The sequence below is a fragment of the Cucurbita pepo genome, chromosome 7 (genome assembly GCF_057944985.1).
Source record: "Cucurbita pepo subsp. pepo isolate OVF chromosome 7, ASM5794498v1, whole genome shotgun sequence".
Classification (NCBI taxonomy): domain Eukaryota; kingdom Viridiplantae; phylum Streptophyta; class Magnoliopsida; order Cucurbitales; family Cucurbitaceae; genus Cucurbita; species Cucurbita pepo.
In genome coordinates this window covers 8,211,171-8,226,051 of record NC_141804.1, presented here as the reverse complement: position 1 = coordinate 8,226,051, position 14,881 = coordinate 8,211,171, and the positions used below count along the sequence as shown (strand labels likewise).

Genomic DNA, 14,881 nt, shown 5'->3' with positions numbered 1-14,881 from the left:
ACTTGAATGTTTTTTTACGTTTAGAAACGGTTTTGGTCAGATGTGGCATAGATTAGGTCAACCAAGTAAAATAAACGAGAAATCGGATGAGACGGGGGAGTTGGATATTGTTTTGAATATCAAATTTTTTACTCGTTTACATTCATTACTCTATGTCGATATTTTCATCTGTAGTTTAAAATCAACATCTTAATTCACTACTATCCTCAATCTATCGTTATCAACATCGATATTTTCATCTTTAGTTTAACCTAATTGAACTTAATGACTTACCGAAAATGAACATGGTAGCTCGAAATCCACCTTTTCCTTCATTTGTTGGATCGACCACATTGATCTCCTTCTCCTCGGATCCCTGCATGTAATCTACGTCAAACCAACTATGCCCAAATAGACAAACACGAACGAATATCAACGGTCATCTACGCTACAAATTAACATGATGAAGCATAATCAAAAAACGTAAAAATGTGAGATCAGAATCCAAACGTACCATTATCGAGCTCACAAGATAAGGTCGGAAACTTATGGGCAAGAACAACATAAAAAGGTTGCATTATTGTATATAGCCTAAGGAGCATTGTATATAACGTTCATCGCATAAGTTTAATCGCCATTCATTAATGAAATCTCCATGTTTTTGTCTTGAAAATTTTAGGGTTTTTTATTTTGTTGTGAGATAAAGACAATTAGGGCAAAAACAAAGAACTTGGACAGCTTTAATTATGATCATATCAAAGTTCATATCATCATTATTCTTGTCGACATATGTTTACAAACAAGGGACGGGAACGAGATACAAAATTGACAACCTACTAAAATACAATTTAAATTAATGTCCCGGGTTGATATCCCTTTGTGACAATACAGCTCCCGAGCAGCTTTCCATCTCGAATGGTACCTAAAAAAAGAATAGGAAAAACAGGTGAGTATAAAAATAGTCAGTAAGCAACCTACTTGTAGGTCCTTATCGCATCCGATTCCCAGTAGATTCACATGGGCTTTTTTCTAGGCTCTAGAAAGTTCCTTTACATGTTGCAGACCCTTTCGAGGTCTGGGGCCGTTACCACATTCACCAAGAGCAACCATCACAAATCTTTTACCCGTGTAGTCCCAAATCTCTCTCTGAGACCGGTTTACGAAACAGTGACATTAGCCTTAACCCGTTTCTACATTGAATAGAAGTACTCACCCTTAGCCACTACCCGTGTAGTCCCTAATTTCTTTCAAAACCAGTTTACAGAGTCGAGCGCTTCTATCTTAACTCATTTCTACACTCAATAGGGGTTCTCGTCTTGAACTAACTATATGTGTAGTCCCAAGTCCCTCCTTAGAATCGGTTTAATGGGATCGCGATGTCAGCCTTGTCCCGACTCTACACTCATAGTTAGTCAAGTGACCTTAGGGTTCTGTTAAGTTTCCTTAATCTTACTTAGATGTCGTGGAGGTTTACTGGATCCTTAGGGGCGTCTAAGCAATTTAGCCTACATCTCATGTTTTCAGAACACTCGGCGTTAGCCCCTGAAACTAATATGATCTCTAGGTGCACACATGTTTTGGAACTCTAATCGCCACTCACGATCTAAGGGTGATAGGTCTACTGAAAATGTTCTGACCTAGACAAACGTGTAAACCGCTCTAGCTCTAGCGCCCTAATCTTAGCTCGGTTCACCCATGCATGCATTACTAGGGAGATATTCCTATCGATCACCTAAAGCACGGAAAACATATTATATACATTCATACATGTCTATCAAGGAGATATTCCAATCAATCACCTAATACACGAAAATCATAAATCATAAATTATACATTCAAACAAGCTCAACGAAAAGATAATATCCATCAATCACCCCGAAGCACAGATCAAAATATCACATTCTCTATGGCGTGCATTCGAAACTCTAGGAGCATTGATTTTTTTATGGTGACACGTGACACACACAGACAAGTGAGTCCAGTCGGTTCAGAGCAAAGCGATCGGATGCAGGGGGTGGATCGGATTGGATGCGATCAAATGGTTCAAGTAATGAAAAATAGTGTTAAACAGAAATGCAACTATCTTAGTTTTGGTTCCATGACCTTCATAGCCACAGTGTCATTCATATAGGGGTATCTTACGTTTACGTTTTAAAAAAAAAAAAAAGTAGCACGTGACTTGAGTATTTAAAAAAAAAAATCGAGTAGTCCTACGGTTGGAATCGAGAAATACAAACACAAGCAATTATGGTGGGAGCTCTCTACTTTCCAATACGAGTGAAAATTGAATTTGTAATACTGTTCTACACACGGCTCACACACGCGCACATAGATCCACCAGACGAGCGTATACGTACCTCCTGACATGCCCTTCAGCTAGTGCATGTTCATACTAAAGTGGTGGCCTCGTAGTTTCTAATAATGTCAATGTCACACGGGTAACATTGGCAAAGGCTTTGTTGAAGACAATTGATAGACGAACTACTCACGCCTTTTGTTTTTGTTTGAGAGAACTTTTCCTAACGCTTTTTGTCGTAAAGAATTGTTGCAATGCTAGAAAAGAATCAAGTTTGATTAGCGTTTAGTCCAAACATCACGAAGAACTCTTTAAGAGACGAACTTTAAATTTTTAACTCTTCGAACTCAAACCGAGCCAAATTTAGTTAAGGTTTAGTCCAAAAGTCAAAAATAACTCTCTAGAACACAAATCCAACATAGCTTGAGAATGTGTGGAGGGCACATAGCAAAATGTTAGGTAGTATTTGGACTTTAAAAACTTTGATTTTTATTTAAAATATATATTTTTAAAATTTTAAGACAAAAATATTTTTTTTATTTTCTCTCTTTTTTTTCTTCTTTCTCCTACGATCCGGCCCCTTCGACGAACGATCAACGACCCCTTGGTAGCAGCAGACAGAGAGACAAGCACTCGAAGCCCATCGCGAGCATGGCTACAAGCTTTCGACACAGCAACCTCCAAATCATAACCTTCGATAATGTGAGCTAATAAACTCGACTTAGTCAAAGAATTGATTTACGTAGAAGAATTATATAATTGTAATCTAATTTAAAATGAATTATTGACTTAATATTTTAATCGATGTGGAAATTGAAAGTAAACTATTATTCTAATCGATATGTCTACGAACTAAAATTGATTTAATATTACATGATCCAAATCAAAACATCCCCACCTATGTTTATGTTAGTAGACACGGTTCCCTCGTCGTGAAAGAAGTAAAGAAAGGGAAGCCCTTGGTTAAATCGCTTTTTGTTGTTGCCTACATAGCTTTTTAGAGCATCGATCTAGGCATAGATCATCGGTATTGGATGCATCGTTAGGTCATGTCGAGTCAAATCAGCTTGGTTCTTTTTGTAGCTCACTTCCGAAAATGATGAATATGAAATCCATAGAGCTACGAATACTATGGACCCACTGACTCCAAATCGAGTTGGCTCTCCAGTTAGTCTCTTCCTTCTTATTACGCGATAATTAATACAAGTTGATGTGAGATTGTCGAGAGATGAAAAAAAAAACACTAATTTAAAAATAAAATTTTAATAAAAGATATAAAATTCTAATGATTTTGTGGAATGAAGGAATAGTCAACTAAAAGCAGTTGACTTTACTAATTGTGTTATTTATTAAAGCTAGGTAGAAGTGATGATAGCATCTTAGTCTAAAAATAATATAAATCAAAATGTAATTTACAAATATTTAAATTAAATATTATTTAAGAATAAAATCATAGCTCTTCGTGAAGCCTACTAGTTAAATCATATCGATAATTACGAGGACTCATCTACTGGTCACGGTGTAGTGTTATCTCATCAACGCAATTACTCGTACCCTCTATAGCAATCACGTTATAATGTGTTCTGGCCTATAAGCAGAATCAGAATACCATTCTATATGCTCGGGAGGCCTCACTTTTCTTTTAGCTCAATACATACGTGTTATTTCATATCGAGCATACTCATCTTGAATTTTTGAATGGGTAATTATGTCTTACCATATACACTGAGCCTCGCTCTCGACCATTTACAACTCATCTATTAGTGTAACGACCCAGATATTGTCCTTTATGAGATTTTCCTCTCGGGCTTCCCCTCAAGGCTTTAAAACGTGTCTACTAAGGGAAGGTTAACACACTCAAAGGTGTTTTGTTCTCCTCCCCAACCAATGTGGGACATCACAATCTACCCCCTTAGGGGCCTTGTGTGCTCGCTGGCAGTCGTTCCTTTCTCCAACCAAATCCACCTCCCTTTAGGGTCCACCGTCCTTACTAGCACATTGCCTCGTGTCTAACCCCCTTCGGGGAACAGCCTCCTCGCTGGCACATAGTCCAGTGTCTGGCTCTGATACCATTTGTAACGACTCAGATTCACCGCTAGCAAATATTGTCCTCTTTGAGCTTTTCCTATCGAGTCTACCCTTGTAAAGGTGTTTTGTTCTCCTCCCCCAACCAACGTGGACATCACAGCTAAAAAAAACACTAAAATAGTAATTGAAGAAGGGAATAAAGGAATGCTTAAATTTTATTTTTGATTTTGAACTAGTTGACTATAATTAAATAGAAAAATTTACCATTTTTAAATAAACTTACATTTTTTAATTATTAATGTTAGATCTATATTAATTACAATTTGATTATAATATAGTCAATTATTTTATAATATAATTAGAAGTATCGATTTTCACGAAAATTTAAAAACTTAATAATAATTACAACTGAATTATAGAATTTTAAAGAGAATTTAATCATGAACTAAAAAAATGGAAACTTAATCTTTAGTTTGATTATTTTTATAAAATTTAAAAACTTAAATAAATTATATGGTTACATAGTCTTAAATTAATTATATTAAATTAAAATAGGTATGCAATGACATTCTAGGTTTTTTTTTTTTTTTTTTTTTTTTTTTTTTTTTTTTTTTTTTTTTTTTTTACCGTTACTGTTAACAAATCATTTCAAACATATTCTTAATCTAACCTTCAACCAAGATGATGAATGTAGGAGGAATTAATTTAAATATTTTTATGATTTTTTTCGTAGATTTATAAATTTTCCAAAACCATTGTAGAGTTAGTCGTTTTACATATCGAATCATTGAATCAGCGCATAGAGCTATACTCGGACAATTTCATCGTGCTAATGAATAGACAATTACAAAGAAATGGTAAAATATGTATTAGTGTTCGGGTGGATCTAAGTTAATTTCTTCACCTAAAAATAGATCTTTCATATAAAAAGAAGGGTCTAATGGTTGAAGGACATCAAATGCACTTTCGACCTATATTCATATTGATTGTGCATCTAACTCAGCCTAACTTAGTATAATAATTTTTTCTGAAACAATTTTCTCTAATATATATATTATAGAGAAATTCTCGATAAGAAACTTGATCCTTGCAAAAATAAATGAAAATTTTCACATGAATGATGATAATAACAGGCGGTAGGGGCGAAGACAAAGAAGATTTCTTCCCTACCATATCCTATGAACATCTCTATACGAGATTAACATATTTAAAAGTATCATAGTAGAATCAAAACATGAAAAGCTAAAATAAGGTAAAAAAAGACGATCATATATAGCCAACGACCCCTTTTCCTTTTTTTTACTTCCAGTTCATAATTCTAGCAAAACTGATCAAAATCATAATTCTAGATTTGGCTATCCATTTTGCTACTCAATTCATCCTTAAATCATACTAACAAACCATATGCCCGAATCCTAGTCGATTTCACTTGTCGAGGTCACAGTTTGGTTCTCATCAAAAATTCCAAATTTCCTATAATTCCACAACTATATCCTAAATCAAGTGAAAAAAAAAAAAACTCGTAAAAACAGCTCGAAAAACAAACTCTGAGAAGTTTAAAACCATAAAAAGAGAAATTAAATCAAAGAAACTAATCATTGATTGTACGGTCACGATGACGTCATGCTAACCCTCTACTAACGTCGCTAACTCTCTTTTTCCTCTTTTTTTTTTTTTTTTTTTTTTGTTTCTACAAATCTGAATATTACATGCTTTCTAGAATTTCGAGTTTAAATTTTAAAGTAACAGCTCCAACAGCTCCAACTAGTACATGTGCGACTCGTTACAATGTTGCTCAATCCTAGCCAAATAGTATTTTTATAATGAGTTATCCTTATCAACTCCATGGTCGAACATTCCTTGCCTCCATTAATTCAACAACACTCAAGTCAACAGATAGACAAAATATCAAGTAGGTGAAACCTTTTTTCTCTATTGTTTTTGGTCAATGAATGCTTCCAAGAGACGTAAAAGAAAAGGGATGTGACTCTCTAAGTTGATGTGTCCAAAATTTCCACAAGAAAACAAGATGAGGACAAAGCCCATTGCCTTGCCTCAAGGCATTGACTTCCCATTCATCTCTAAGAAGTGGCATATTTCTTGCCTTTCCCTCCCCTTTGCTCAAACAATGCTCTGTCACACCATTATTCTATTCATATTCATTTCTTGGCTTCAATTATATATTAACTTCCCCATCCACCACCTACCATACCCATCACTTCCTCCATTTTCTCATACTATTCTCTTCTCAACCATGAAGCTACCTCTCCCTGCTGCTCTGTTTGCTGCACCTCTTGCCTTCTTATTCGCCGTCGTCGTTGTTGCCGATCCCGACTTGCTTCAAGACGTTTGTGTCGCTGATCTTGCTTCAGGTACCTACTTCAAGTGTTCTAGCTCTGTTCTTTCAAGTTCTTAGGTCTCCCCCTATTCTCTAACGGTTGCATAATCATTGGTTTCTAATTTAGGGTTCTGGGTTATGATTGTGTGGTTCTAGAGTTGTTTTTTGTTTTCGTTCAAAATGTCTCGTACTAATAGAAATGTTGTCATGTTAGAAATGTGAACGATATTCCACAAGAAAGAACGAGACGTTGCCGTCTCTTCGAATCGAAGGTGAATTCGAACTACATTTCTAAGTTTGACAACATTGATATTGGAAAGTAAACAGAGGACGAACACAAGATTCAATGATTCTTCTATGTTCTAATCCATGTGGAACAGTTTTTGCACCCCTAACCTACCAATATCAAGCAAAATCTGCAAGATTCAAAGATTCTCCTGTGTTCTAATCCATGTGGAACAGTTTTTGCACCCCTAACCTAACAATATCAAGCAAAATCTGCAAGATTCAAAGATTCTCCTGTGTTCTAATCCATGTGGAACAGTTTTTGCACCCCTAACCTAACAATATCAAGCAAAATCTGCAAGATTCAAAGATTCTCCTGTGTTCTAATCCATGTGGAACAGTTTTTGCACCCCTAACCTAACAATATCAAGCAAAATCTGCAAGATTCAAAGATTCTCCTGTGTTCTAATCCATGTGGAACAGTTTTTGCACCCCTAACCTAACAATATCAAGCAAAATCTGCAAGATTCAAAGATTCTCCTGTGTTCTAATCCATGTGGAACAGTTTTCACATCCCTAAGCTAACAATATCAAGCAAAATCTGCAAGATTCAATGATTCTCCTATGTTCTAATCCATGTGGAACAGTTTTCACATCCCTAACCTAACAATATCAAGCAAAATCATCAAGTTTAAGCTCAAACTAGGCAAGATCATAACATTTCCAAACAGTTTATTTTTCCAGATGTTGACATTTGAATCAAAACAGGAATCAAAGTAAACGGATTCACCTGCAAGTCAAATTTCTCAGCGGAGGATTTCTTCTTCAATGGATTGGCCAAACCAGGGCTAACAAACAACACCCAAGGCTCGCGAGTAACTGCCGCCAATGTCCAATTTATCCCCGGCCTGAACACGCTCGGCGTTTCCCTCGCGCGGATCGACTACGCCCCCGGTGGCTTGAATCCACCGCACACACACCCCCGCGCCACCGAGATTGTGTTCGTCATCGAAGGCCAACTCGACGTCGGGTTCATAACCACCGCGAATGTCCTCGTCTCGAAGACGATCAAGATGGGCGAGATCTTCGTGTTCCCCAAGGGATTGGTCCACTTCCAGAAGAACAATGGAAAGGTTCCAGCGGCGGTGATTGCAGCATTCAACAGCCAGTTGCCTGGTACTCAATCGATTGCGGCAACGCTTTTCGCCGCATCTCCGCCGGTGCCGGACAATGTGTTGACGAAGGCGTTTCAAATAGGGACTAAAGAGGTTAAGAAGATCAAATCGAGACTTGCGCCAAAATAAGAGAGGCAAATCAATGGCGGTTTCCGTGAATCGAAATCGAAATCGAAGATTGTGTTTGGATTTTGATTTTGATTTGATTTGATTTTGATTTGGTTGTTGTGTTGTGTTTGTATTGTGATTTGTATTATTGCATTTCTGGGTTCCTTTGTTTCACTCATAATTTCAATAAGAATTGAGATTTGGGGATTTGTTCTTCATTTCTCTCTCCCTTCATTATTTTGGAATCATTTTTTTTTTATAATGTAGATTTTGTATAATATTTTTTATTAGAATCAATTTTCTTTTTTGAGCACGAGTAATTTCCTTGCAATGTGATGCATCGTCCTTCAGCTGCATTAAGACGTGTGTTTCAGCCCTCACGTGAGAGTCATAGTCTACTGTCTTCTTTCGGTCCTCACGTGGGAGTCATAGCCTACTGTCTTCCTTCTTTCGGTCCTCACGTGGGAGTCATAGCCTACTGTCTTCCTTCTTTCGGTCCTCACGTGGGAGTCATAGCCTACTGTCTTCCTTCTTTCGGTCCTCACGTGGGAGTCATAGCCTACTGTCTTCCTTCTTTCGGTCCTCACGTGGGAGTCATAGCCTACTGTCTTCCTTCTTTCGGTCCTCACGTGGGAGTCATAGCCTACTGTCTTCCTTCTTTCGGTCCTCACGTGGGAGTCATAGCCTACTGTCTTCCTTCTTTCGGTCCTCACGTGGGAGTCATAGCCTACTGTCTTCCTTCTTTCGGTCCTCACGTGGGAGTCATAGCCTACTGTCTTCCTTCTTTCGGTCCTCACGTGGGAGTCATAGCCTACTGTCTTCCTTCTTTCGGTCCTCACGTGGGAGTCATAGCCTACTGTCTTCCTTCTTTCGGTCCTCACGTGGGAATCATAGCCTACTGTCTTCCTTCTTTCGGTCCTCACGTGGGAGTCATAGCCTACTGTCTTCCTTCTTTCGGTCCTCACGTGGGAGTCATAGCCTACTGTCTTCCTTCTTTCGGTCCTCACGTGGGAGTCATAGCCTACTGTCTTCCTTCTTTCGGTCCTCACGTGGGAGTCATAGCCTACTGTCTTCCTTCTTTCGGTCCTCACGTGGGAGTCATAGCCTACTGTCTTCCTTCTTTCGGTCATCACGTGGGAGTCATAGCCTACTGTCTTCCTTCTTTCGGTCCTCACGTGGGAGTCATAGCCTACTGTCTTCCTTCTTTCGGTCCTCACGTGGGAGTCATAGCCTACTGTCTTCCTTCTTTCGGTCCTCACGTGGGAGTCATAGCCTACTGTCTTCCTTCTTTCGGTCCTCACGTGGGAATCATAGCCTACTGTCTTCCTTCTTTCGGTCCTCACGTGGGAGTCATAGCCTACTGTCTTCCTTCTTTCGGTCCTCACGTGGGAGTCATAGCCTACTGTCTTCCTTCTTTCGGTCCTCACGTGGGAGTCATAGTCTACTGTCTTCCTTCTTTCGGTCCTCACGTGGGAGTCATAGCCTACTGTCTTCCTTCTTTCGGTCCTCACGTGGGAGTCATAGCCTACTATCTTCTCTCGGTCCTCACGTGGGAGTCATAGCCTACTTTCTTCTTTCGGTCCTCACCTGAGAGTCATAGCCTACTGTCTTCTCTCCGCCCTCACATGGTCCTTTTACGTGATAGTTACAACCTACTCTCTTCTTCTCGAGCCTCACGTTGTCCCTTCAAGTGGGAGTCACGGGAGTCACAACCTACTCTCTTCTATCAGCCCTCACACGGTCTCTTCACATGGGAGTCACGACTTAGTCTTTTCTCCAAGCCCTCACATGGTCTCTTCACATGGGAGTCACGACCTAGTCTCTTCTCCCGACCCTCACGTGACCCTTTCATGTAGAAGTTACAACCTACTCTCCTCTCGACCCTCACATGATCTCTACAAACGAGAGTCACAACCAACTCTTCTCTCAGTCATCATGTGGTTCATTACGCACCATGTCGCCTTCTTAAAAAAACCACATGCGGGTCACAATCTACTTTTTTTTTTCTTCTACAATTATAATACAATGCACGTGTCCATAAACTTTAGCATCAGCTAGTTCGAGTAACCAAAGTTTAGTTAACTTTCTATGAAAGGTTGCGTTCGTACAAATATCTAAACTATTAGATTTTGACGTTTCACATTTATAGTCTTGATCACCTTCTTATGCAAACAAATAGATTGTTTCTATCACCGAACACGTCAATTTAAAATTATTTAAGAACGGAACGTATTAGGTTTATTAATTATGATGATTATTAAATTGAATTAAATAGCATTATCTAATCATTTTTGCCACTTGGATAAGAGCATTACGTCAAACGTCCATTTATGAAGCAATTTTTTTATTAAAAGAAAAAAGAATAATATATAATTTTCTCCATTCTCCGCGTGAAAATGGCATCTTAATCAGACAATATATTTTATTTTATTCTTATTAATGAAATCAACACCATTATTTTAATTTCATTGAATATCTTAATTATATGGATTTAAATACAATATTGACCACTATTTTTTAATTATTCTAAACAAGATAAGAACGATCACGTGTTTAAATTTAATACTGTAGTATCTCTATCTACAGATATCCATTTAACTCGTTTAATACTGTAATATCTCTATCTACAGATATCCATTTTACTCATAGAGATCAGTCTCGAATGAGAGGGAGGAACATATGAGAGGAAATGGAGAATTTTTCTTTCTATTAGATAAATGGGGTTGAGCATGGAATTATATTTAAATTAAATAGAAATAGAGAAATAAATGTCGACTTTATTTAAAATAAAATAAAAATTAGTTAATTTTAAGACTCGGTAATATTTAAACTCAGATTAGGTTATAATATTAAAATTTAAATTTTTAAAAATTATATCGGTGATATCAAGTATATTTATTTATTAGGAATTTTTTAATAAAATTTATATTAAAAAATGAAAATTTTAAATAACTATACGTTTAAAAAATAATAATAAATAAAAAAAATTTCTTACTGATGTTCACAAAAATAAATAGGATGAAAAATGAAATAGGTGACAGGGATTGGGACAAGGAAAGCTTCCTCGTCCCCGCCCCGCAGACATCTCTATGTCTCGTGCAATTTCAAAACCTCTCATTCATTCTCATTATGTTAGAGTTAATTGTCAAGTCAACTTTCTCGACTCAACTTAGATTTAGTTGAGTCGAGAAAGTTGACTTGACTTAGTTTAGTCAAGGAAAACTTGAAACTTAGAAATAGGTGATAGGGATAGGGGCAAGGAAAGCTTCCTCGTGTCCCCACCCTGTAGACATCTCTATGTCTCGTGCAATTTCAAAACCTCTCATCCACTCTCATTATGTTAGAGTCAAGTTTTAAGACAACTTTCTCGACTCAACTTAGCTTTAGTTGGATCATGTTGACTATTTTGGATGTTCTATTAACTCGATGAAAATGTAGATATACAATACTCGAAGAAAAGAACAAAATACACAACCGAACTAAAAATACAGAAAGAAAAGCAGGTGAAGGAAGCAACCAAACACAGATGAAGAGAAATGGAAGAAGAAAACTCCACAAGCAAAGCCATGGCCGCTACCATCAAAGAGGAAACCATAGCCAAAACCCTCCAAACTGAAGAACCAACAATCAAAACCAGAAACTCCACCAAAAAAGGCTATCAAAACGAAACTCTAGCGAACAAAATAATCTCGGTTTCAGCTCCATATTGAACGAGGTCTTCCTCGGTGAAGGGAGAACGAAAGCAGGACGACGAACTCGACTCAGAGAGACTCAAACAAGGTCCTGCCTCTATAACAATGGCTTAGGGAAGAGGGATCATTTGGAGGGACCTCCAATCCAAGTTATCATCAAACAATGAACTAAGACCATCTTCCACACCTTAACATCAGTTAGACAGACACAAAGTGCAGCTTCAAGCAACTTTCAATCTGTAGTAGGAAAGGCAAACATTATTAGAAGTAGTTGTGAGATCCCACATCGATTGGAGAGAGGAACGAAGCATTCTTTATAAGGGCGTGGAAATCTCTCCCTAGCATACGTGTTTTAAAACCTTGAGGGGAAGCCTGAAAGGGAAAGCCCAAAAAGGACAATATCCGCTAGCGGTGGGCTTGGGTTATTACAAATGATATCAGAGCTACGCACCAGGCGGTGTGCCAGGGAGGACGCTAAGCCCCGAAGGGGGATGGACACCAGGCAATGTTCCAGCGAGGACGCTGGTCCCCGAAGGAGGGTGGATTGTGAGATCTCACATCGGTTTGAGAGGGGAACAAAACATTCTTTTAAGGGTGTGGAAATCTCCCCTTAGACGACACGTTTTAAAACCTTGAGGGGAAGCCCAAAAGGAAAAGTTCAAAGAGGACGATATCTGCTAGCGGTGGGCTTGGACTGTTACAAATGATATCAGAGTCAGACACGGAGCGGTGTGCCAGCATGGACGCTGAGCCACGAAAGGGGGTGGATACTAGGTAGTGTGCCAGAGAGGAGAACGAAACGAGGATGCTGGGTCCCGAAGGGGGGTGGATTGTAAGATCCCACATCGATTAGAGAGGAGAACGAAGCATTCTTTATAAAGATGTGGAAACCTCTCCCTAGCAGACGCGTTTTAAAACCGTGAGAAGTTCTAAAACCTCTCCCTAGCAGATGCGTTGAACGAAACATTCTTTACAAGGTTTTTAAAACGCGTCTGCTAGGCAGAAGTTTTCAACCCTTATAAAAATGTTTTGTTCCCCTCTCCAACCGGATCTCACAATCCACCCCCTTCAGGGCCCAGCATCCTCGCTAACACTCGTTCCCCTCTCCAATCAATATGGAATCTCACAATCCACCCCCTTCGGAGCCTAGCATCCTCGTCGGCACTCGTTCCCTCTCCAATCAATATTGCATCTCACAAACCACCCCTCTTAGGGGCCAGCGAACGCTGGCATTCATTCCTCTCTCCAATCAACGTGGAATCTTACAATCCACCCCTTCATAGCCCAGTGTCTTCGTTGACACTCATTCCTCTCTCCAATCAACGTGCAATATACCAATAACTATGGAATGTCAATATATTCCTCCGGAGTATATATTCCAACTATGAACATACATCAACAGGCTACTTTCAGATCAACCAAACAGAATGCTAGTCTAACCCAATACTAAATTTCCAGCAATATATGAACAACATTTGTTACATACCTCAACAAGCAAACCCCAATTGAATGTCTTCTTCCTGTTTAGTGTCCACTTGAAAATCTGTCAAAACAAAAACAATATGAACAAACTGCACACAAGCATCAACTATCAAGATATATGAACAAGAAGAACGAGGAATATACCCAAATGAGGATTGGATTCTTTGGAATAGAAATCATTCTTTTCAATAAGAACTTTCAACATTTCATCAGTGAACTTCGGATGATTCGGATCAGTCGGAGATCCATTCTTAGAATCTGAAATTGAATGTTTCGCAAAACAGAAACCACAGCCTTGATTTACACTCGCATCATAAACACTCTTATCCCAAGAATTTGTTCTTGTAATACTAAAAATCGAAGAAGAACAAGAAGAAGAACAAGAAGAGGTCCTCTTAATCCTACACCGAAGAATCTGTTTCTTCGCCTTTCGAAATGGATAGAACATCACCTGTTTCGCTTTTCCAAAGCCTTTTTTACCGATCTCCATTTTTCCATCGTTATCGTCGTCGTCGTCGTCATCATCATCATCATCATCGCGCCTGATTTCGGCCGTCGCGATTCTTTTACGAGCCTCGTCGCCATCGCCATTAACGCTACTGCAATCAACAGCTGAGATTTGGTTTTCAATATGTTTTGATTCGAACATATATAAATGCGATTCAGAAATTGAAGAACAGAAACAAAGGGGTGAAATGGGATGGGATTGGATTGAAATGAAATTGTTCGAGTGGAGAAATTTGAAGGAAAATTGTTTGGAAACGATGTGGATCTGTTGGCGAGTGATTGGCAAATTGATTGTGTGATGAACTTTTTGGAAACGGAAAACAAATTTGAAACTCTTTTTTCTTGAAACAACTAAATTTGTATTTTAAAAATTTAAGATTTCAATTCTTATATTGTTTTATGGATTTGGAAGAAACTCGTGTTTTCACGACTCTCAATCAATTCTGATCTAGTTAATTCTTGTTTCATGGTTCCATATTTGTTCGGCTAAACAATGGGAAACTTTTCTCTAGTTACAAGAATTCGGCTTTAGTTTCACTCGAAAAAAACCATCTTATTCTCGACAATGTTTTTGTCATTTGATCTGATAGTGTTCTGTTAGATAGGAACAGGTTTGGTAAATACCGAGAACTCTTGGATGGAGTATTAGAACGGAAAAATCTATTAGATAATGAACTATTGGTTCTAAACTATTTTTCGCGATCGAATCAAGAAACTGAAGTGTTTTTCTTGCATATTCTTGATAAACCAGCGTTTATACATAGATGTAGGAATATTTGTTCGGGAAGTAAATAACTCATGTGGCATCCCTTCGTCTTTGTGAAGAAATCTTAATGTGAACACACAGAGACAAAAGGCTAATCTTTGAATAGGAGTGGAACGGCAAGATTCCTAATGAATTGGCTTATTTGAAAAAAATCTTGTTCTTTGGAAGATCTATCTCGTGTCTAGTAGTGCACGGTTTCACGCTGCAAAAACTTCAAGTCATTCTCTTGAAGCTCACCCTCTTCCACATAAATGATCGGAAGATTTGTAGGTTTGGACTGAAGAA

General features: G+C 38.2%; 2 protein-coding genes across 2 annotated transcripts; one reads left to right on the top strand and one right to left on the bottom strand.

The window, feature by feature from the left end:
- Positions 1-6,450: 6,450 nt before the first annotated feature.
- On the top strand, positions 6,451-8,386 carry LOC111797968 (germin-like protein 5-1). Its single transcript, XM_023680888.2, has 2 exons — positions 6,451-6,675; positions 7,635-8,386. Exons 1-2 carry the CDS (start codon positions 6,558-6,560, stop codon positions 8,168-8,170), a joined length of 654 nt encoding a protein of 217 aa, XP_023536656.2. The 5' UTR covers positions 6,451-6,557; the 3' UTR covers positions 8,171-8,386.
- A 3,065-nt stretch (positions 8,387-11,451) lies between these two features.
- Positions 11,452-14,212, bottom strand: LOC111798795 (uncharacterized). Its single transcript, XM_023682129.2, has 3 exons — positions 13,468-14,212; positions 13,328-13,384; positions 11,452-12,078 (listed from the first exon to the last, which is right to left on the bottom strand). Exons 1-2 carry the CDS (start codon positions 13,970-13,972, stop codon positions 13,329-13,331), a joined length of 561 nt encoding a protein of 186 aa, XP_023537897.2. The 5' UTR covers positions 13,973-14,212; the 3' UTR covers positions 11,452-12,078; position 13,328.
- Positions 14,213-14,881: the final 669 nt, after the last annotated feature.

Excerpts from the sequence above, each read along its gene's own strand:
- LOC111798795 (XM_023682129.2), bottom strand. The coding sequence starts at position 13,972 with ATGTTCGAATCAAAACATATTGAAAACCAAATCTCAGCTGTTGATTGC. Across the intron at positions 13,385-13,467 it reads AGAATCCAATCCTCATTTGG|ATTTTCAAGTGGACACTAAA; the intron begins GTATATTCCTCG and ends TTGTTTTGACAG.
- LOC111797968 (XM_023680888.2), top strand. The coding sequence starts at position 6,558 with ATGAAGCTACCTCTCCCTGCTGCTCTGTTTGCTGCACCTCTTGCCTTC. Across the intron at positions 6,676-7,634 it reads TGTCGCTGATCTTGCTTCAG|GAATCAAAGTAAACGGATTC; the intron begins GTACCTACTTCA and ends GAATCAAAACAG.